This window comes from Haliotis asinina, unplaced genomic scaffold (assembly GCF_037392515.1).
Source record: "Haliotis asinina isolate JCU_RB_2024 unplaced genomic scaffold, JCU_Hal_asi_v2 scaffold_17, whole genome shotgun sequence".
NCBI lineage: Eukaryota > Metazoa > Mollusca > Gastropoda > Lepetellida > Haliotidae > Haliotis > Haliotis asinina.
This window is the reverse complement of record NW_027133889.1, coordinates 850,641-872,299: the sequence shown is the minus strand read 5'-3', so window position 1 is coordinate 872,299 and position 21,659 is coordinate 850,641. Positions and strand designations below refer to the sequence as shown.

Here is a 21,659-nt window from a genome sequence, read left to right as displayed (position 1 = left end):
AATGAACAGCATGCCAAGCTTAATATCTGCAGCATTTTGGGACACATCATTTTAGCAGAGTAACAATAACATCTCATAAGAAACTCTTACAAGAAACTGCATGGAATAAACAGTTGCCGAGAATAGTGATCCTGAATGTTGCAAAAGTAGCAAAGGTAATGTAAGTTCCCATGGTCCCTAGCGTGGTAACTAACGGCGAGTAACGGGATCGGGTGGTCAGGCTCGCTGACTTTGTTGACACATGTAATCGGTTCCCAATTGCGCAGATCGATGGTCATCTTGTTGATCACTGGATTGTCTGGTCCAGACTCGATTATTTACAGACCGCCGTCATATGGCTGGAATAATGTTGAGTGCGGCGTAAAACTAAACTCACTCACTCAATCGTTACAGTATTACTGTGTACTTTATACCGTTACCTGTATCTTACTCTGGGTGTGCACAATAGATATGTTTCACGGGACGCACATATCGGATTAACAGAACAAAATATACAAACAGAAGATTGTGAAAATCAATATCTTGTCCCTTGCAAGACTACACCATGTCATTTTGACCCAAAATTAGCTGTCAAGACAACTGTTGAATTTAACGTTCGTTTGTCGCTTTCTTCACCTTATCTCGACTATTAAAAAAATTCAGTGTTGCCAGCGTTTATGGTTAAATCAAAGTCCAAACAATCCTTGGAGTGAAAATCAATGTCGCCGAACCTCACAGTGCTAGCAGATAAGGAAAAAAAAACAAACAGCGACGTCCGTTAAGTGTACAATGTTGCCTGATGACAAAGTTACTACCAATCCACAGTCTGTGTGTGCGTGTTTGTGTGTGTGTGTGTGTGTGTGTGTGTGTGTGTGTGTGTACACAAACAATTATGTGTTAATAAATATTACACATATACTGATTTCCTCTCATTGACAATGACCATATAGCTACAACAGACGCTAAACAGAATATCACTCATTCACTCTCATTGCCCTCTATACCTGGTTTAATGAAGGACCAGGAAGTAACACACTTATCTAGGCGTAGAGTGTGCGGTATGCTTGTTTACACAAAAACAAGAGCACAGTTCACTGTCAGACCGCACCATGCATATTCCTAACATGTAAAGAGGCTCTACACTTGGTTACAAGTTGCAGCATGAGTTTCTTCTTGTACTGTGGACTTTCTGAGCCGCGGCAACGTAGCAGGGCAAAGTACCTGTGCTGACGTCATGTTTAGCTGAGCATTCAGAGGGAATCATTGTGTAGAAACAATGATTTGATGGTTACGGAGAATGCATCGGTGAGTATACATCCTTTCTGTAATTTGATACTGCATGTATCTTATATTTTCGGTTTGTTAAAAGTTAACAGGAACGATTCACATGTTTTGCTCGAATTTCAATGATCACTACCCTCGTCTTGTCTGCAATCAGTAGCCCCCTTGCCAGAATTTGAAACATCAATCACAGTTCATTGTATACAGCGGTACACTGTATATAAGTCGAATGAATATGCAGTGTACGAATCTACGGCACAATTATTTATGAAAGCAATGAACGTGAAGATCTTATCACATCATGATACACACAAACTTCCAGAAGTGACAGTTAATCAGTTAATTGTGGATTTGGGTTATTTAAACTGAATACATTATTTATTCACTTGCGGTAATTCAGAAACACAATCAGTATCTGAAAAATCACATTAAAACTTTCCGATCAGAGTTACTTATGGCTGGGAACATAAGGAATAGTATACGAATGAAATTCTGTCAACCCGTCCCGTTGAGGACATTTTGTTCGTATGACCTATGACCTATGACGACTGAGTAGTTCCTATAACAATAGCAGAGTGGAGTTTGATTTTAGTTTGTAGATTTTATATTTTAACTTTTAGAACTGATTTTGTTATTATGTTCGTTTGCCCTATACAAAAGCTAATAGGATTCTTTTCAGATTTAAGTGAAAGTTTTAATATTAGTGAAAGAGGTGTGGGTTTGAATATCTGAGACCATATCAGTTTCCTCGTGTTTTAACAAGTTTTGCGTTAATACCTGTGCTACCTATAACTTGGATGCTTTTCCCCAGTATTTATACCAATAGGAGAGGTGCAGTGCAAAGTTTAATAGAAATAAGTGACTCTTGTGAGATAGTTAGTACTGATTTATCAATTTTCAACTTAAAGAGTGTTTTACTTTCGACTCACAGTTATAGCAACGGATTCCGTAATAGTAAAACATAAGAAAGAAAGCTAACGACAGTCTTTTTATAACTCTTTGAGAATCATGATATGATCTTTTCCCCGAGAACTGACCTTTCTTGTATATGTCTAATTCAAGACAGACAACATCCAAATATTTCTGAAATCCCTAAAATGTGAAACCAAGCCATATTATTCAATATCTCTGTGTGTGTGTGTGCTTGCGTGCTTGCGTGCGTGCGTGCGTGCATGCGTGCGTGCTCATATCTGCATTCGGAGTGTGTGGAGTTGGAATACCGACTGTCTGTTAGGGACGACCGCGAGCAGGATTATGCCGCTCGCAGGAAAGGCCCAGGAGTTGAGCTGGAAGTCCGCTCACCTCATTCATGTGTACTTGTTTGTCATGTCTTGTGGAACCAACTAAAGAAGTTCGAACAAAACTATGCATTTGTTAACGCAGTCTTCATATAATTCCGAACAAATTCTCCAGTCGACGCACCAACCATATGCCACAGGTTGACACAGGTACATTTCTTGCATAGAATATGACAGGTCTTGTAAGTAATGTCACTGTTATATGTGACAAACGATACATAGTGTTAGATTATTTACAGACCAACGCCATATTGCTGGAATATTGCTGAGTGCGGAGTAAAACTAATCTAACTCACTCGTCTTCATGCAATCGCATTGCAATTTAAATATTACCTAGCTGACTAACTCACTAATACATATGTCAAGAACATGCTCCAGCATGGCCTGCATCGATCCGTGTTTGTATCCTTCTATGACATCACTTGCTGGGGCACGATTATACAGCTAAAACCATATAATGATACACACCAAACGTACCCACTGATTCATGAAACAAATCGACAGAATAAATACACAGTATGTGTTTGGGCACAACAGAGAGACCCAGAGCGACTACAGTACTCACACTTCAATATCGATGTTCGTTTTAAACTTGTTTAGTCTATGGTTAGCGTTATTTAATTTATCATGTAACATATGTCATTTATCATGCCAGATAAACCTGAACTGATTCTTATGCAAACAGTCCATGGTGCGTTCATGGCGTTCAGAGGGTCTTATTTAAACTGTCAAGGTGACCTTATAATTATAAACGCACATTATCACAGCCAAGTCTGAATGTAAATAATTCAGAATGTAAATCAGAATAGGTGGCATTTCTTTTTGATTATATCATGTCGGTTGTCTAGTAACTTGTCATTTCATCCTAACGGAATACATATATATTAAGTCTCTGGTGAGGGTGATATAGGATGGGCTAACCCTAAGTTCTCATAATGCATATATGTCGACTTGTGGTTAACGCCCGAGTACAAAGTGTGTAACTAATTTCTAGTGTCACCTGCCTTGGCATGGCTGGAATATAGCGGTGTAAATCTGTACTTCCTGACTCACTCATATACGACGTACCATCTGTAAGTGACCGTGTGTGTGTAAGATTCTTCTATTGCTTTGAAGACAGAAGTTGACGGCATGTTTAAGTGACAGATAAATATCTGAGGTTGTGCTTTATGGTACGGAATGTCCAATTGTATTTCAGAAGTGTGAGGAGACGCAATCTCTATTAAATGTAAACAAGGTAATGATACAAAAGTTCAGTTTTGTCTGAATACTTGTGGATGTTATTTCCTTCCAAGTGAGTGAGGCTATGCTTAACGTCACATCGGAAATATTTCATCAATATGGTGACGCGAAAGAAATTGACGTTGGTAATGAATATGTGCACATTACAAAACCGTCGTCAAGGGACAGTAAAAAACAAACTAGACAATCACAATTAAAACTAGCATCTCACGTTATAACTAATAGCACCTTCGGGCAATCCGTAATATAAAAACAGCCTTAAGTCGCCAACAAATGAAGGTAGATCACTATGCTGGGAACCACGAGGTCTTAAGTCATTTGCCACCTGCTACTAGCTGGATGTTCCGTCCAAGTATTGCAGAACTGCGTGCCCAGTTTACTCGCACCTGTCGCCTATTACCCACTTTCCAGAAAGACAAAAATGTATTGAAATCAAAACAACCCATGAATCTGAATATGAACTACCTTAACGTTGGTACAAAAAACGAATCCTATCATTTTAAATACCGACCCTTGGATCAATTCGCGTAAGGGAAACCACTGTGGATTTTATGAGTGCGAGTTGCAATGCTTCTACAGTTGGTAAACTCTGTGTCTTAACTATGTGTCAAAGTGTCAACATTTTCGTAAGGGTTCGGTAAACTGATTGCGAGGAAGCAATACAACAACGCTGGACTTCATTACGATCCAATATCGTATAATAATTGTCAAAAAGTCTTTTTTCCGTTACGTATGAATGTTGCCTGCTGAATTCTTATCGTATTCGTGGTTTAACCTGCGCTGAATGCCTCAAAACCACAAATATCTATCTGCAAAGGGAATTACTTGTCCATCAATGAACTCTCCTATTACATCGAACGATATCTTCCCTACAAACTTTGATAGCACACTTTTTTTGCAAGAGCGTCATACCACATTGTTTTTACATGAAACATTTGCATTTCATAACTGAAATGAGAACTACAGAAAATCAAATAATCAAAGGAAACACCATGAACTTGCTCTCACAATGCAGTTGCATAGTGAACAAAGTGGAAACAAAAAGAAAGTTGCATCCTGGGAAATCCCATTAGTCCCCAAGTTTTTAAATATGATTTATTTCAAAAATAGTTTGGCCATTATGAGCTCCAAGTATGTTATCAGTTTTAGCCAGTTCGTAGTAGATGTTCACACGTCACGGAGGCATTAAACATCAACTTGTCATGTTGTCAAGAGGTCATCAGTCGCATATACTGCTAGCCTCGTGAGGGCTTATTAGCTGCAGTGAGTGAGTTTAGTTTTATGCCCCCTTTAGCAACCCTATTAGTAGGGCTGATACATATGCTAACAACATCATGTTCAAAATCAAATTTGCAAAGATTACACATTAATCCTGGTGTTTACTAATATAATTGTGTTCAGGTTTGTTTTTAAACTTCAAGACCAGAATTGCGTGCATGGTCAGATAATATTTTTACTCAGTGTAAACGAACAGAAACTCACTGGATTCTGACTGGAAACTTTCAGTCCAGTTTCCTTCAGGTTTCCGCAATGTGGAAACCAAGTTATTTTTGCTGTGGTGGTCAGATAATAGTTTTGGCGAAATTATAATATTGCTGCATTTTCGGTCATGAAATCACAAAACACAGAGTACTGGTTACGGGAATGATTACAATCATTGCAAAATCAAACATTGTAAATCTATTGGATATTGTACAAGTAAACCACACTGAAGATACTATTTATAGGCAAAACATAGACATTTAACAATAGACAACTTCCAAATTTTAACACTGTCTCTGCTCAACATCCCAAATCCGCAGTCATAGTAGTTGTTCACACATGCTGGCTCATGATGATACCTCTGCAGCAAATATGCAATTACATGTTTCATTGAGCTCAAGGTGACATATCTCCCGTACATCATAGTTACAGAGGTGTAATCCCATATATACCATACGTTATAACGCTTCACAACAATTGAAATGTTAACCCGTCATACAAAATGTTAGGCTGTTTAGGGTCTCCAAAAGCAACAGAAAAAACAGAATGACAATTATATTTAGCACTATGTGTTACGAGTGTGTATTTTCTGTATATTTTGTTATTAATTCAGTAATAATTGTTATTTGGTCACAACATTTAGTGTTTTGAATATTAAATATGATGGGTCACATTTCGTTTTAATAGCTGGTCAACACTTTTAGGCTTCTGGTTTTCCAGAATTTATCTGGTCCTAGTTTTCTATGTGTTTACTTCCGGGAGACTTATTCGAGGGCATTCTACAGTGTTGACGATAGTCGTTTGCGCCCGAACTTTCGGGAAATGACATAGAATATGTAAAAGGCTAGTTGTCGTGTTGAGGAGGACACTCATTCATATTAACTGGAAGATGCATCACTGCCAACGCTTGAGCATCAACGCCTGACCTACATTATCTGCTGTCAGACCGATCGCTGTGTTTACATTCTGCCATAGTTGATTCTCCCTCGCACAAAGACTTTGGTGAGTTTGCTATATTGTATTTTGTGACCCACTGACTTAGATTTTGTCTCTCTTGAATTGTATTTGTAATCAGCATTGTGACTATTGAATTGTGACTTAGTATACCATGCTCTCGTTGCATAATAATTCATAATTTGAACGTTTATGACTTGTCTTTGTTCTGTTTTCCTGGTTCACAGGAGGATTTCTTACATAGTTTGTCAAAATTCTTAACTGTAACAAAATGGGGGGCTCGTCCAGGATGGAATTCATTTGACATTTGAGACCATTTGTGGAATATATTCCAAATTTCTGCAATTTTGCAACAAGTTCATTGTTGAATCAGCAAAATGGTGTTTGAATTTGATAAGTTTGTATTGTCCCCTGACTCTGAGACAATTAGTCAGTTGAGGAAATCAGATTTATTGCACATCTCAAACTTGATGGCAAACCTGCAATGAAGAAATTTCAGATTTTGAAAATTGTGTTGAATTATTATACTGATGGGGTTTTGAAGATGATGGTGCCAGAGGAAGGTTCAGATCAATTAGAAATAAAGAAACTTGAATTCAGTTTCAAATTCAAAAAGAGGGAAATAGAAAACAAGAAGAATTGAGAAGGATGGAAATGAAGTTTAAGATGGAGAAAGAAATACAATTGAAGAAACTTCAAATTGTCAAAGAAAATGCTCTGACAAAAAACTTGAAAACCCTTCTCAGACCTCAGATTCTTCCACTTTTGACATTGCAAGGCATGCTAGGCTTGTACCCCCTTTTCATGAAAAAGAAGTAGACAAACATTTTCTACATTCTGAGAAAGTTGCTGAGAATCTCAATGTCCTGGGGAATCATGGACTATGCTGTTGCAAACTGTTTTGAAGGGTAAAGCTCGGGATGCTTATTCAGCCTTTTCAGTACAACAAAGCTCAGATTATGATGTTGTCATGAGTACACTTTTGAAAGCTTATGAGTTAGTGCCTGAGGCATATCGTCAGAAATTCAGAAATCCTCAAAAAGAGACAATGAGACTTTTGTAGAGTTTGCTAGAGAAAGGGAAACATTGTTTGATAGCTGGTGTGGGTCTAAGGAAGTCACAGATTTTGATGGTTTGAGATAGTTAGTGTTGATGGAAGATTTCAAGCAGAGTGTTCATGCTGACCTTAAGACTTATTTGGATGAACAAAAGGTTGATGACTTACATAAGGCAGCAAAGTTGGCAGATGATTATTGTTTGACTCACAAGAGTTCTTTTAGGTCTCCGGATAATGTAAAGTTTTCAGGCCAGAAAAGCTATTTCCCAGTTAAAACTTCAGGACATGCTGGTTACAACATGCTGGTGTTACAACAGGTTCAAATTTTAGTGGCAAGCAGTCAGATACTTTTCAGTCTAAGCCTAAGACTACCAGTGGTTCTGATCCTGTTTCTGCATATCGTAAGAAGCCAGGTCATTTGATTTCTGCATGTTACAAACTCCAGTTTAGAAATCAGGCTACAGGTTTCCCAAATGCTTTGTGTCCATCGCACCTAAGCCTTTCTTTCCAGGTGGTCTGAGGAGAGTTTTGTTTGTGAGAGTAAGTCTCCAGATTCTGTAGTTCGGAAGGAGGTTCTGCCCTAGTGTCTAAGGGTTTTATGTCACTTATAGGAGATAATTCTAACCCCACTGCCCGTTATTATCTTGAGGGACACGGGAGCTCTTCAGTCTCTAATTTTGAAGGATATTTTGTAAATTCTTCTGCTCCTCTCCATTTTGTGAATTTGACGTCAGATCTGATTTCAGGTGAGGTGAAAGTTGGTGTTCTAGACTTTCTCCCAGTTCCGGGTGTCGATTTGTTGATTAGTAATGATCTTATGGGGGCTAAAGTTGGCGCTGATCCAATTGTCTCTATTTCGCCAGAGAGGTAAGATAGTACAGTGACTCGTTCAATGTTGAAAGGCATTTCTTCCAAGACGTCTTTGCAGAATGACACCATTTATGATTTGTCAGATACTTTTATGGATCATTCTTTGTGTGAGATGGAGACAGATAACTCATCTACAAAGAGTAGTAGCTCTTCAGGACTTCTTGATAAGTCAAATAGTTTGTCAGGTGGTGAACACATTCTTTCCAGAGAGCAGCTTATTAGCGCAAAGGGTCAGGATGTTGAAGTGCAGAAGATGGCTAGTAAGGCTGTTTCTTTTGAGGAGGTTAGCAAGGTTCCAGTTTGTTATCACTACAAGCAAGGTGTTCTGATGAGAAAATATAGGTCGCCGGATGTTCCTGCGGAGGATGAATGGAACTTGTACCATCAAATTGTGGTACCGAAATTATTTCGAAAACATGGACTTTCATTGGCACATGAAAGTCCCATTTCAGGTCATTTGGGTGTAAACAAAACTTGTGAGAAAATTTTAGCACATTTCTCTTGGCCCAATGTGATACAAGATGTGGCTGAATTTTGTAAGACCTGTCATGCATGCCATATTGTTGGGAAACCAAATCAGAAAATTCCTTCCGCTTTCCTTGAAACCTATACTGGCTTTTAAGGAACCTGTCCGTAGAGTTATTATTGATTGTGTTGGTCCACTGCCTAAGACGAAGTCTGGTAATCAGTATTTACTCACAATCATGTGTGCGTCTACCAGATTTCCTGAAGCAATTCCACTTCGTAGGATTGTTGCTCCTGTAATTGTCAAGGCTTTGATCAAGTTTTTCACCTTAGTTGGTTTGCCAGATGTAGTTCAGTCTGATCAGGGCTCAAACTTTATGTCTAAGGTGTTTCAACAAGCTATGTACCAGTTAGGTATTAAGCAAGTTAAGTCCAGTGCTTATCCTCCAGAGTCACAGGGAGCTTTAGAGAGGTTTCATCAAACTTTGAAGAATATGATCAAGGCATATTGTTCTGAGACAGAGAAAGATTGGGATGGGGGTGTGCATTTGTTGTTGTTTGCTGTCAGAGAGTCATTTCAGGGAAGTTTAGGGTTTAGCCCCTTTGAGTTTGTGTTTGGTCATAGTGTGTGTGGGCCACTAAAACACTTAAAAGAACAATGGCTCAATGACAGACCTGAGATCATGCTCTTAGACTATGTGTCTACATTTAGGGACAGACTATCAAAAGCAAGTGAATTGGCCAGACGACATTTGAACATTTCACAAGAAAAAATGAAGCAGAACTATGACAGAAAGTCAAAAGAGAGAAATTTTACTTGTTGTGAGAAAGTGTTAGTTTTGTTTCTCATTCCTGGTCAGCCACTGAGAGCAAAATATCATGGTCCTTGTGTTGTTGACAGAAAGGTTAGCGACACAGACTATGTCGTTCTGGCACGTGGTCGTCGTAAACAGAAGAGATTGTGTCATGTCAACATGATTAAGAAATATCATGACAGGTTAGAAACCAAACATGTCAATTGTATTACCACACTCTCCCCAGTCTCTGATTGTACTAACGACAATTGTGAAAATGTTGTCAACATTGCTGATTGTGTTAGCAATGTGACGTTTGATGATCTTCAGAAATTCTGATGTGTTAGCTCACCTTGATGACATAAATTCTCGAACGCCCATGTCCAAGGTATGGAACATGGTCCAGAAAATACAAGGCAAAGGTACTAAGTCTAGCATCCATCATCGTAAACATGGAGATCAATTACTTACCGATAAATCAGATATTGCCAACAGATTGGGTGAAACTCTCCCTAAACACTCTTCCTCTTCTAATTATGTACCTAACTTCCAACAATATTAAAAACAACAAGAAAAGAAAAGCATTAATTTCAACTCAGATAATGGAGAAGATTACAATGAACTATTTTCTATTCATGAGCTTCATACGTCTCTTGATCAAGCTCACAATACTGCTACAGGGGCTGATAACATACATTACCAACTCCTGTAGCACTTATCAGAATCCTGTCTGGAAACTCTTTTAACCATTTGTGATGATATTTGGATCTCGGGTAATTTTCATCCCTCATGGCGTGACGCTATAGTAGTACCAATACCTAGACATGGACGTCATCATACGGATCCATCCATTTATCTACCTATTTCACTCACAAACTGTGTTTGCAAAACCATGGAACGATGATAAGTAATCAACTTGTTTGGTACTTGGAAACCAATATCATTATAACAGATATACAATGTGGTTTCCGTAAAAACAGAAGTACTCTTGATCACTTAGTGCTTTTGGAATCATTTGTCAAAAACGTTCTAATAAATAAACAACACGCTGTGTCTATCTCTTTTTTGATCTTTAAAAGGCATATGACACGACGTGGAAATATGGTATTTTAAGAGATTTACATGGCTTCGGACGTTTGATCATTAAAGTCAGGATGAGGGTGTTCCACAAAGCAATATTTTATCTGTCACTCTAATTAGCATCGAGAGCAACAGTGTAACAAAAGTTTTAAACGATTCAATAGATGGGTCGTTATTTGTGGATGATTTTAATATTTCTTGTTAGAAAAATATGCATACTATTGAACGGCAACTGTTTAAACAAAATAACCAAATGGTGTCTTGAAAACGGCTTTAAAATTTCTAAATCAAAACCTAATTGTATACAGTTTTGCCGTAAATACGAACCAAATAAAGACCCTGAACTGTCTCTTGATGGCACTCCCATCAAAGTTGCCAAGTTCTTGGGATTAAGTTTTGACTCACACGTAACGTTTCTGCCTCATATTAAATCCCGTAAAACTAAATACCTGAAGGTACTTGATTTGTTAAAGGTTGTCTCAGATTCAAGCTATCCTCTTCCATCTATATCGATCACTCGTCCGTTCCCAACTTAATATGGCTCCATTGTCTATGGTGAAGCCTGCAAGAGCAACTTAAAATTGTCAGATTCTGTCCATCATCAAGGTCTATGACTTTGTCTTGGCTCCTTTCAAAATTCACCAGGCACCCATGGCAAGCCACCTCCTCGTGGTGGGTGCTGGGTAACGCTAAGAGCTCGCCGACACCCCAGTTCTGGACCCGGGGGGATATTTGGTCCACCAACCCGTTTGCCGTGGGTTCCAGCCCCGTGTCGGTGGAGGACGGGTGTCTGGGTGTTGAGGGCACTGGGAGCCTGTGACCGCGTTCGCTTCAACACACCCCTTCGACCCTTACTTCACCTACACGGGGGGTTGAATGGGCCCGGTTCAACCAATCGGCTGGCCAAGCCAAGCCCTGAGTGTTACATTATGTAATGTTAAAACGTATATCCTTGTAAGTCTTGGCGAATTTTTGGACCTTTGTAATTTCAAATGTACACTTTCATGTTTTTGCCTAGAGTCGTATGCCCAAAAGGCGGTGGCTCATGGGCCAATCTGGTGGAATGATTAAACTTTAATTTTTCTGCTGGAGTATATCATCCAGGTATCCTTCGTGCTGCAAGCTGGAGATCCGCTTGTTTTTAGCATTGTCCTTGTGACACTCCATGGTGGGTGGGGAGCCCGGATAATGAAAAATTACTCATTCACCATGGCTTATGAAACTCCCTCAAAAAAATTAACCGTCCACTTGACAACGATGATGAACAGCGACCTTCACAATCTATTGATTACTGGCCACGGTTTCTAGTGATTGAGACTATCGATAACACACCGTTGAAATTAAATCCTTTTGCGGTTTCTAAAGGCATTCAAGGCATTGCAGAAGACGTGAAAAACATTAGACGCTTACGTTCAGGTGCTTTGTTAATTGAATGCAGCAAACGACAGCAAGCATCCAACCTCCTTTCCATTGAGTCATATGTAGGTACACCTGTGTCCGTTTCTGCACACCGAACTCTTAACACAATTAAAGGTGTTGTAAGAGATCGGGATCGATTGTTCTCTGACATGACTGAATTGGATATAGTCTCAGAAATGAAAGACCAAGGTGTCACATTTGTCAAACGATTTACCACCCGTAAAAACTCAGAAATCCATCCAACAAATACCTATCTCTTTTCCTTTTCTTCTCCAACTGCTTCTCAATCAATAAAGGCTGGTTACTGCAATATCAGGGTTAAAACATACATTCCCAACCTTCTCAGATGTTTCAAATGTCAGAAGTTTGGCCACGGTATGAACACCTGTACATTGTCTGTCACATGCGCTCACTGCGTGAGAAGACGCATGTGACGGAAGATTGTGACAGCAACTTCAAAAAGTGTGCCAACTGCTTTGGTGCACACTCCTCGTCCTCTAAGGAGTGTATGGAAAAAAAACAAATGGAGATTAACAAAATTAAATTTACTAGAAACATCAGTTTTGCAGACTCTAAAAGTCTCGTACAATCTCCAGAACTAACCGAAACGTATGCATCAGTAACTAGACCATTATCAGATACAACCCTAAAACAGCCCAAAGTCAAAACTGCATCAATAACCTGGTAAAGAGACTTGACATGGGTCAAGACATACTACTCCCGAGAGGTTTTCACCAGAACATTCCGCACAAACAACAGTTTCAGCCAAAATACAATCTGAGTCATTGAGTAATCGTGACTCATCTACATCACAGGATAGCACCATCTCGGTCAACTGGAAATGTCAAACAGGTCGCTAAAAGTAAACCCAAACCAAGGCCTGATCTTTCTAAAAAAACTTCAAAGTGGCAGAGTATCCAAAGGATCAGAAAATCGAGTTGAACTTAATAAGTATGGTTCGCTTGAGGACATGGAAGTCACACACCCATCAAAGGGCATATAGTCTGTCGCCCACTAAAAAGTGCGGGGTAGATCCCCAATCAAACCCCCATTCCAAAACTATAGCACAGTGGAATTGTAGAGGGTTAAGGACCAATTTCAATGAGTTACAGCTACTATTCCAGGATTTTGCACCATCGGCCTTCTGTCTGCAGGAAACCTATTTGAAGCAGACAGATACTTTTGATTTACGTCAGATCATTTCTTATAATTATTTTTCACCTCCAGGTGATTGGGCATCTGGAGGGTCTTCAATCCTTTCAAAGCAGGATGTTATCCATAGTCCTGTAACACTCACAACAAATCTCCAAGCTGTTGCAGTGAGACTCATTCTTCACGTTACCTTTACACTATGCTCTTTGTATATTCCGCCTTCTTCAACACTCCAGCAGTCTGATCTTCAAGCTCTCTATGACCAGCTTCCTAAACCCTGTATCATAATGGGTGATCTCAATGGCCATAACCCAATTTGGGGTGGTACAAACACTAACAGTAAAGGTAAAATACTGGAAGATTTTATAACCAATAATGACTTGTGTATATACAATGATGATGTAAGCACTTATCTGCAACCTGCAACTGGCACCTGCTCTTGTCTAGATTTGTCTCTTGCAGACTCTAATGTACTTAATGAATGTGACTGGTCACTCCACAATGACCTCTGTGGAAGTGACCACTTTCCAACTATCTTATTCAGAAATACTCCATCTGACTCTCCATCATATACGAGGTGGAATTTTGCCAAGGCAGACTCGTCCTTGTTTCAAACTTTATGTGCATCTAAATTAAGACCCGAATGTCTCAGTGATATACCTGATCCTATTCAATTTTTTCTGACGTTTTAAATGAAATTGCTGATGAGTGTATACCCAAGTCCTTTACAAATCCACATGTACGGAAACCATGGTTTCATACAGATTGTAGGCAAGCCAGGAAAGCGAGGGGAAAGGCAGAAAATTATTTCCGCCATCACCCAACTGTCCATAATTTAAGTAAATTTAAGATACTCAATGCGAAGGCGCGTCGTACTTTTAAACAAAATAAACGGCAATCTTGGAGGAACTATGTCTCCAAAATTAACTCACGTACGCCAATGTCTAAGGTATGGAAGATGGTTCAAAGAATAAAAGGCAAAGGTTCAAAAGCTGCTGTTCACCATCTTAAAGATGGTGACAATTTAATTACTGATACACCTAAAATTGCAAATAAACTTGGCGAAACACTTGCCAAAAATTCATCATCGACAAAGTATGTTCCCGAATTTCAGACATATCAGAAGCAACAGGAAAAGACAAAACTTAATTTCGATTCAAATAATGGTGAAGACTACAACGAAGTGTTTTCATTACTTGAGCTACACACTGCTCAAGGTCATGACTCTGCAAATGACGATGATAATATACATTATCAGCTACTGAAACACTTAGCTGAACCATGTCTAATGGCACTTTTAGATATATTTGATCAAATATGGACGTCGGGGGAACTTCCCCCTTCACGGCGTAATGCCATTGTAGTCCCAATACCAAAACCTGGCAGAGATCATACAGATCCGTCGAAATACAGACCGATATCTCTAACCAGCTGTGTCTGTAAAACCATGGAACGTATGGTAAATAATAGATTAACTTGTTATCTTGAAACCAATAACCTGATCACAAATTAAATATTCAGTGTGGTTTCAGGAAAAATGGTAGTACCATCGATCATTTGGTACGTTTAGCATACTTCGCTACAAATGCTTTAGTTAATAAACAACATGCCGTATCGATTTTCTTTGATCTCAAGAAAGCTTATGACACGACCTGGAAGCATGGTATTTTGAAGGATTTACATGATTTTGGGCTGAGAGGCCGTTTGCCTCTTTTTATATCAGAGCTTTTAAAAGGCAGGCAAACGCTATATTAATAGTTTATCCAAGGTTTTAAATGAGTCAATTATGATGGATCACTTTTTGTAGATGATTTTAATATTTCCTGTTGTGGTAAAAAATACGTACTATTGAACGGCAATTACAGTTGTGTTTAAATAAAATAAATAGATGGTGTCTTGAAAACGGCTTTAAATTTTCTAAATCTAAAACAAAGTGTATACATTTTTGTAGAAAATATAAGCCACATAAGGACCCTGAACTGTTTTTAAATGGCACTCCCATCAAAGTTATCAAGGAGGCCAAGTTCTTAGGTTTAATTTTCGATTCTCATTAAACCTCTTACCCCATATTAACTCCCTTAAAGCTAAATGCCTGAAGGCATTAGATTTGTTGAAAGTTGTTTCCAACTCAAAGTGGGGAGGCGATCAAACCACCCTCTTACACTTATATCGATCACTGGTCCGTTGCAAACTCGATTATGGCTCCATCGTATATGGTGGAGCCTGTAAAAGCAACCTCAGACTTCTTGATGTTGTCCATCACCAAGGTATATGACTTTGTCTTGGGTCTTTTAGAACTTCACCTATTGACAGTCTTTACGTTGAGGCTGATGAACCATCTCTTACACAACGCCGGATCAAATCATCCTTACAATACATTACTAAATTATACTCTGATGAATCTAATCCTGCATATACTGTGTGTTCAATCCACTTTATGAGGATTTGTAAGACAAAAATCTTCTCTTGTTCCACCTCTAGGGCACAGAATTTAAACCCTTTCTTTCTTCTCCTCTTTGGCAGTTGACCTAACATTAACTTCATTTAAAAAATCAGAAACTAATGAATTACAATATAAACAAGAATATAATCAATTAGAACATAAATATAGCAATTATAAACCCTTATTTACAGATGGTTCCAAAGACGGTGGCGCAGTAGCTTGTGCCACCGTCATTGGATCGAGTACAATATCTTCTAGAATTCCAGATATCAGCTTTATTTTTACTGAAGAAGCAAACGCCATATTAACAGCTCTCAAATATATTCAAAAACACCCGAAACATAAGGAGTATATAAGCTTTTCCGACTCTCTTTCTTGCCTTCAGGCTATTAAAAAACTTCTTGCAAACATCCACTTTTAATAGAAATTATTGAATTGTATAATAATCTTGGTACTGGCCAATACCACATCGTCGTTTGTTGGTAACCCATCCACGTAGGCATTTCTGGTAACACAATGGCAGATCTTGCTGCCAAGGCATATTCTGATTACAAAGTTCCATATTCTGATTACAAGGTTAGCATTAGAACTTACATCCGTGATCTGATACAGAAGAAGTGGGACACTCGAGTAGCTAGTTACATGAAATAAAAAAAAGTATATTGGTTACACCTATTTCGGCTGTCAGTCCAGATTTGAAGAGGTTATTTTACGACGATGTCGTATTGGCCATACAAGATATACTCATGCATACCTGCTAAAAGGTGAGGATCCTCTGTTTTGTATCACTTGTGATCAGAGAGTCACGGTCAAGCATATCCTACATATTGAACTCTCCATCAGGTAGAGCACGTTTCCATTGCATACATTACATCAGCAAAACGTGCATTTCAACGGCAAAACTGTAACTCTTACATATACAACTCCAGACACGTCACAGCGAATTCAGAACCTAGATGCATCACAAACATTTATAAGACTGACCACATCACTCCTGCAGTGTAACCATGCACTTTCTTCACGCCAAGATTTTCAGGTTCTGCATTACCAACAATTATTTTATCAACAATGACGATCCGATCTTGCTGATTGACCAGTTTTCTTAGAGGCTCTACTTAACCAGCCTCTGTCTCCATCTACGACGCCTGTGTCACCTCTGTTTGCATCTCCCACCAACTCGGTCATCTAAACAAGGAAACAGCAAATAAAAGACATTTTAAGTCACTCCTTAAAACACATCCCTTCTGCTCAGCATTCAACTTTACTTTCAGGATCGGGTGCATACTTTGTGCATCGATTTAACTTTGTCACTACGCCAGTGAGCACCTCGCCGGATACGAGGCGCTAAAGCAATCGTTATATATTATGTAACATTGTTCTTATCATAATTAATATAAAACAGGAATGATGCAGACTGAGTAAATTATTGTTTATGATAAGATATGTTTATAGCGCATACCCACGAGACACTATTTGTTTCTCGTTCTTCACAGAGAACAGCAAATCGAAACAAATTTACACTAAAAGCGTTCTCCCTTTGCGTACGGTATTGTAGATATCGTTCATGCTATGACTTATTGTGTCAGGTCCGCATAAAAAGGGAAAGAAGAAACTGAAGGTAGTAAATCCAAAAACTATAAAGATTGCCCACATTTTGACACTTAAAGAGGCTGGTGACAATTTATAAATCATTGTAATTGTGATAAACTTTATGTTTGAAATGTTCTAAATCTTCGATTTTTTTCTTGTGTCTGCCACACGCCCCACCGTAAAATGGTGTCACATCACATGCATCTACTTCTTATCAAGCCATATTTTTTTCCAGGACTTACAGTGATTGGCCAGTGAACGTTAAACAAACGCATACTGAATGATGATCATGTCATGTCATCCTGCAGGTCAGAACTCGCTACGGATTATACAGGTACTAATATTACAAACTAGTTAATATTTAGTAGCATATAAATCCGATTTGACACTTTGAAAGGGTAAAGATAATGGTTTCAAATTAGGTGCTCGTCTCAATTAGGCTTTAGCAATGACTAATGTGTTTGGACACACTGTGTGTCACACAAATAATATATGTGCGTAATAGTCAGTTTGACAGTCCTGGCTAAGATTTCCAGTACTAAACACGTACTATTATATACATGGCATTTTCAATGCATGTTTTAGCATGTCACATATTCTTCCAAATATGTTTCTTGACATCTATACATTTCCAGATGGGTGCCAAAAATGTCAGGCGGTTGGACAATCATACATTTGTGAATATAACAATGTCAACATACTTACTCTTCATACAACGCATGCAATCATTTGTGCTGGAAAGAAATCAGGGCAACTTTTAGAAAAAAAGAAGAAAACTCTTGATAGATTTGGGAAGACGGTTTCAGCTTGGAGGAACAGCGGGGGAGGTCAAGTACTGATTCATGTTGAGGGTCAACTACCCGAGGACAGGTGTCTGGAACAGTTTGATGAGTTTATCACCAAGACTCTGACTGATCTCCTTGACGACGAAGAGTTATACGTGGAAGCGTATAGGAGGGGGTGGCTCTCTGAAATTCATGAGTTTCTGGGCAATACTGACTTCATCCTAGTAAACGTGAAAGAAACGAATGGGGTATCCACTGTGGATTTTAACACGAAAGCAAAGAACGACATTGAAAACGTGCCAGTAACCTCCGCCAGGTTGGCGAAGTGCATGAGCAGAGAGACTTACAAAAGTACACAGAAACCCAAAACAAAAGGTTTATGTGAAAACATTCAACAACTCCACGAAAGCAGAAATACTGAGGTCAAAAGTCTCCATCTTGCCAAATTAAAAAAGCAAATAGCACAACAAGTTTCGAAAAGTCCGGCAGATATAGTGGATTTTATATGGCATGAACTCAAACTGAAAGATAACCTGACCTCTTTATCGAAGGTTGAGGGAGGAGGATCGTACTATGTCGGGATAAGTGAATATACCCTAGAGTTTGAAAGTTACAGAACCAAGCTTCTTAACGTTGATGGGTTTCCGATTAATTTCCCAGAATTTGAGATCATCAATGCAATTAAATGTAAACTTCAAAGTGAGACAATAGCCTTACAAAAAGGAACATTCTGTAGCGTCCCTGACGATTTGATTGAAGTGAAGTTCCATGCAATTCCTGGAAAACAGGGACGTGTTCTCGAGGTAGCTGTGCGTTGGTTTGATGGTATCATCTTCAATGACAAGGACGGGCCGAGGGCGTATGAAGTGAAGAACAATGCTATACAGCGGATGGACAAAGAGGCCTGGTTAAAGCGATATCATCCACACAGACGTAGAAGTTTGCCATGAATGAGCATTCAGAGTTGCTCAGAAGGACGAGCGATACTGACGAGAGTGATGACTCCAGTGTTCCTAGCAGGTACAGTTCGGAAGGAGAAATCCCCTTACCGACCTTTGATGACCTGTCTGAAATTGATGATCCAGAACCAGGATTCCGAACTTCTGGTAAGGCTGTAATGTTACTGATATAATTTCCAATATTGTTTTTATTATTAATGACTTTGTATGCCTTAACCATTTGATGTACCAGTTTCAGGTGATATGCTCCAATCAAGTGTTCTATCTATAACCGAAAAACGAAAGATACTGAGAATACTTCCAGCTGAATCAAAACAATCATGTACGTATTACAGTATGTTTGGTTTGACAATGCTAAGCAACTTCTGTTAATAGTGTTTTAATCTACAGTGAGAAACTAATGGGATAATAGCGTGGATTTTTGTTTGTGTCAGTTTTATGTCTTTGTGTGCATGTACGTATGAATGTGATATTTGTGCAAAATTTATCACCGAGTTTAAAACACTTATTATACCATCTTTTTTTCAAATATATTCAATCTATTTTTTCAAAGATGTAAGTGGCAAACCCTTAAAGGTACGAGTTAGAATTCAGAAGCTCACGTTTGTAGTTAGAGGCGACTAATGAGATTATGTGGTCAGGCCTGCTGACTTGCTCATGTTGTTGATCTCTCGATTTCCTGGTCCAGACTCAATTTATTACAGACAACCATGGTACAGTTGGAGCATGGTGTTCCGTGTTAAACATAAAAACACACCACTTGGTAAATGATCACAGCAATGATGAGCATGCGTGACTCCATAAATTATACTGTTTTTTCAGTTTTCGGGGTTTTCCTGACCAATATTGAAGCCATACTGAATACAAAGTATGCCCAAATTGTACAGCGACTGAAAGACCTACCAGACAGAGACTGTACAGTCATCATCGCTGGAGGCAGCTTACTGAAAATGATAGACCCATCCTGGGAGGGGAAAGTACCTGCATCTGTCTTGTGTGATGTGTGTGTGTGTTTTCCCCTACACAGCCTGTCATGCTCCTGACATTCACAGGCAAAGATGGGAACATGAAGACGATCACCAAATACAACACCAGCTTAGCGATGCTGATTATTAATCACGTAAAGAAGGATACGAATCTTGATTTCAAAGTTGTCCACCTCGCTGTAGACTACCATGTGAGTCAGGAAAAAACAAACTTCCTGACAAGGGTAGACCGACGTGTGAATTCAACCAAATGTACCTCGTTCCCCACCGAGCTGGATATGGACAAGGGCAAGTGTACAGCCATTATGAAGTCCTTCCTGAAACACCTGTCTTGGAACACTGAGTCAGAGAGGCTTTACCCTTCTTTGCAAGACACAGCACATGCGACAGTCACACCCAGACAAGATGTATGTGCACATTTGGAGTTTTTAGACAAATTCACCAGTTGAAATGGAATGACGTCAGACACAAATGTAGCAGTCCTTATATATCGTTTCGATGTCATATGGAAATGAATGAAGAAAGGGATGTTTTGGCATTGCATAAATTCTCACTTGGGACTAAAGATAGCACTTGTTCATGAAAAAGGACACATATCATCAAAACGTGCGCGATATCGTTCTCATGCAATATCATCATAAAATTCTTAAATGAAAAAGAGTCTTAGTCACCCTCGGTATTCTGTAATCCATTACCGGTTCTGCTATTAGTTTTTGCACAGTGACAATTTTTAGTATAGTTCAAAGTGAAACTTGTATTTTGATAAAACAGTTAAATCCATGAAACGCAAAGGAAGGCACGAATATACAGGTGTGCCAACCAGAAAAGGTGTCATTTTCAAAGGGATGGTTTGAGTTTGAGTAATTTCCCACATAGAATCATGTTACACAATATATTCTGTTTGCCCTCCCTAGCCTTATTTTGTGTTCTTCCTTCTTCACACGTGTTTCTTTCCTATTTAAAGGCAGCGGATGAATTACAAAAGCAAATACATACAATGGAGGTCAATCCACATCACGAAGTGCAAACAGCCTTACTGAGATATCTCTCTGTTCAGCAGGAGAAACTGGAGAATGAATCATCCCCTCACTTTTGGAACACAACCCAAGAGAATCCTTTCAGTAAATATTAACTTTGGACACATCTACATAAATATGTATGGCTCTGTAATGGTGTGTAGTCTTTTAGCAAATGATGTTTCACTAAAACACCATCGTGTTCTATCTAATTGATTCCTGAATTATATTTGATTTGAATGAAAGTGCAGGAGCAGTGTCAGTTACTTTCTGCGTAGACAAATGTTTGCCTCAAATTCCCAATTGCTATTCTGTTTAACTGTTCCATCCAGATTTGGTCAGTTTTGCTTTTCAACAAATGAGCATTGTGTTAATGCAATAAGTGATTTTGTTTCTGTTCTTTGTACTTTCAAAGTTGATAAATACTTCTGCTTTCAATTCATTGAAGTATACATAGCATAACAAGTAGTACTTATGGTGGGGGTACGAGTGCCTCCTCTAGGGTATGCTACAGGTTAATTTCCATCCTATGGATGCAAGAACGACTGGAGAAAGACCAAGTGTTTTCCCAATTGTTTTTTATTTCCATTTTTTCTTTTAATTATTAAATTTTTAAGCTCAGTTGTCAGTTACATTCATTGAATATTTTTCTTATTGTAAATAAGTTGGTTTGTGGGCACATCTGTTCCATGGCAAACCCGAGCACAATGAAGAAGATCTCCTGACCAGGAGTTCCAGGTGAGTGTGTAATACTGCGAGAAGGTGGGTTCATCGTGGCGGTGTTCAAGTCGTTTGCAGATGAACTGG

General features: G+C 38.9%; 1 protein-coding gene across 1 annotated transcript; it reads left to right on the top strand.

Moving 5' to 3' along the window:
• The first annotated feature begins 1,150 nt into the window (after nucleotides 1-1,150).
• On the top strand, nucleotides 1,151-19,853 carry LOC137269795 (uncharacterized). The gene is made up of 5 exons (XM_067803633.1): nucleotides 1,151-1,284; nucleotides 17,342-17,440; nucleotides 17,742-18,997; nucleotides 19,083-19,172; nucleotides 19,673-19,853. Exons 2-3 carry the CDS (start codon nucleotides 17,401-17,403, stop codon nucleotides 18,839-18,841), a joined length of 1,140 nt encoding a protein of 379 aa, XP_067659734.1. The 5' UTR covers nucleotides 1,151-1,284; nucleotides 17,342-17,400; the 3' UTR covers nucleotides 18,842-18,997; nucleotides 19,083-19,172; nucleotides 19,673-19,853.
• The last annotated feature ends 1,806 nt before the right edge of the window (nucleotides 19,854-21,659 follow it).

What these genes read in the sequence shown, in the direction of transcription:
- LOC137269795 (XM_067803633.1), top strand. Translation starts at nt 17,401, where the DNA reads ATGTCATCCTGCAGGTCAGAACTCGCTACGGATTATACAG. An exon ending in ACTCGCTACGGATTATACAG is followed by an intron (nt 17,441 to 17,741) that starts GTACTAATATTA and finishes ATACATTTCCAG; the next exon opens with ATGGGTGCCAAAAATGTCAG.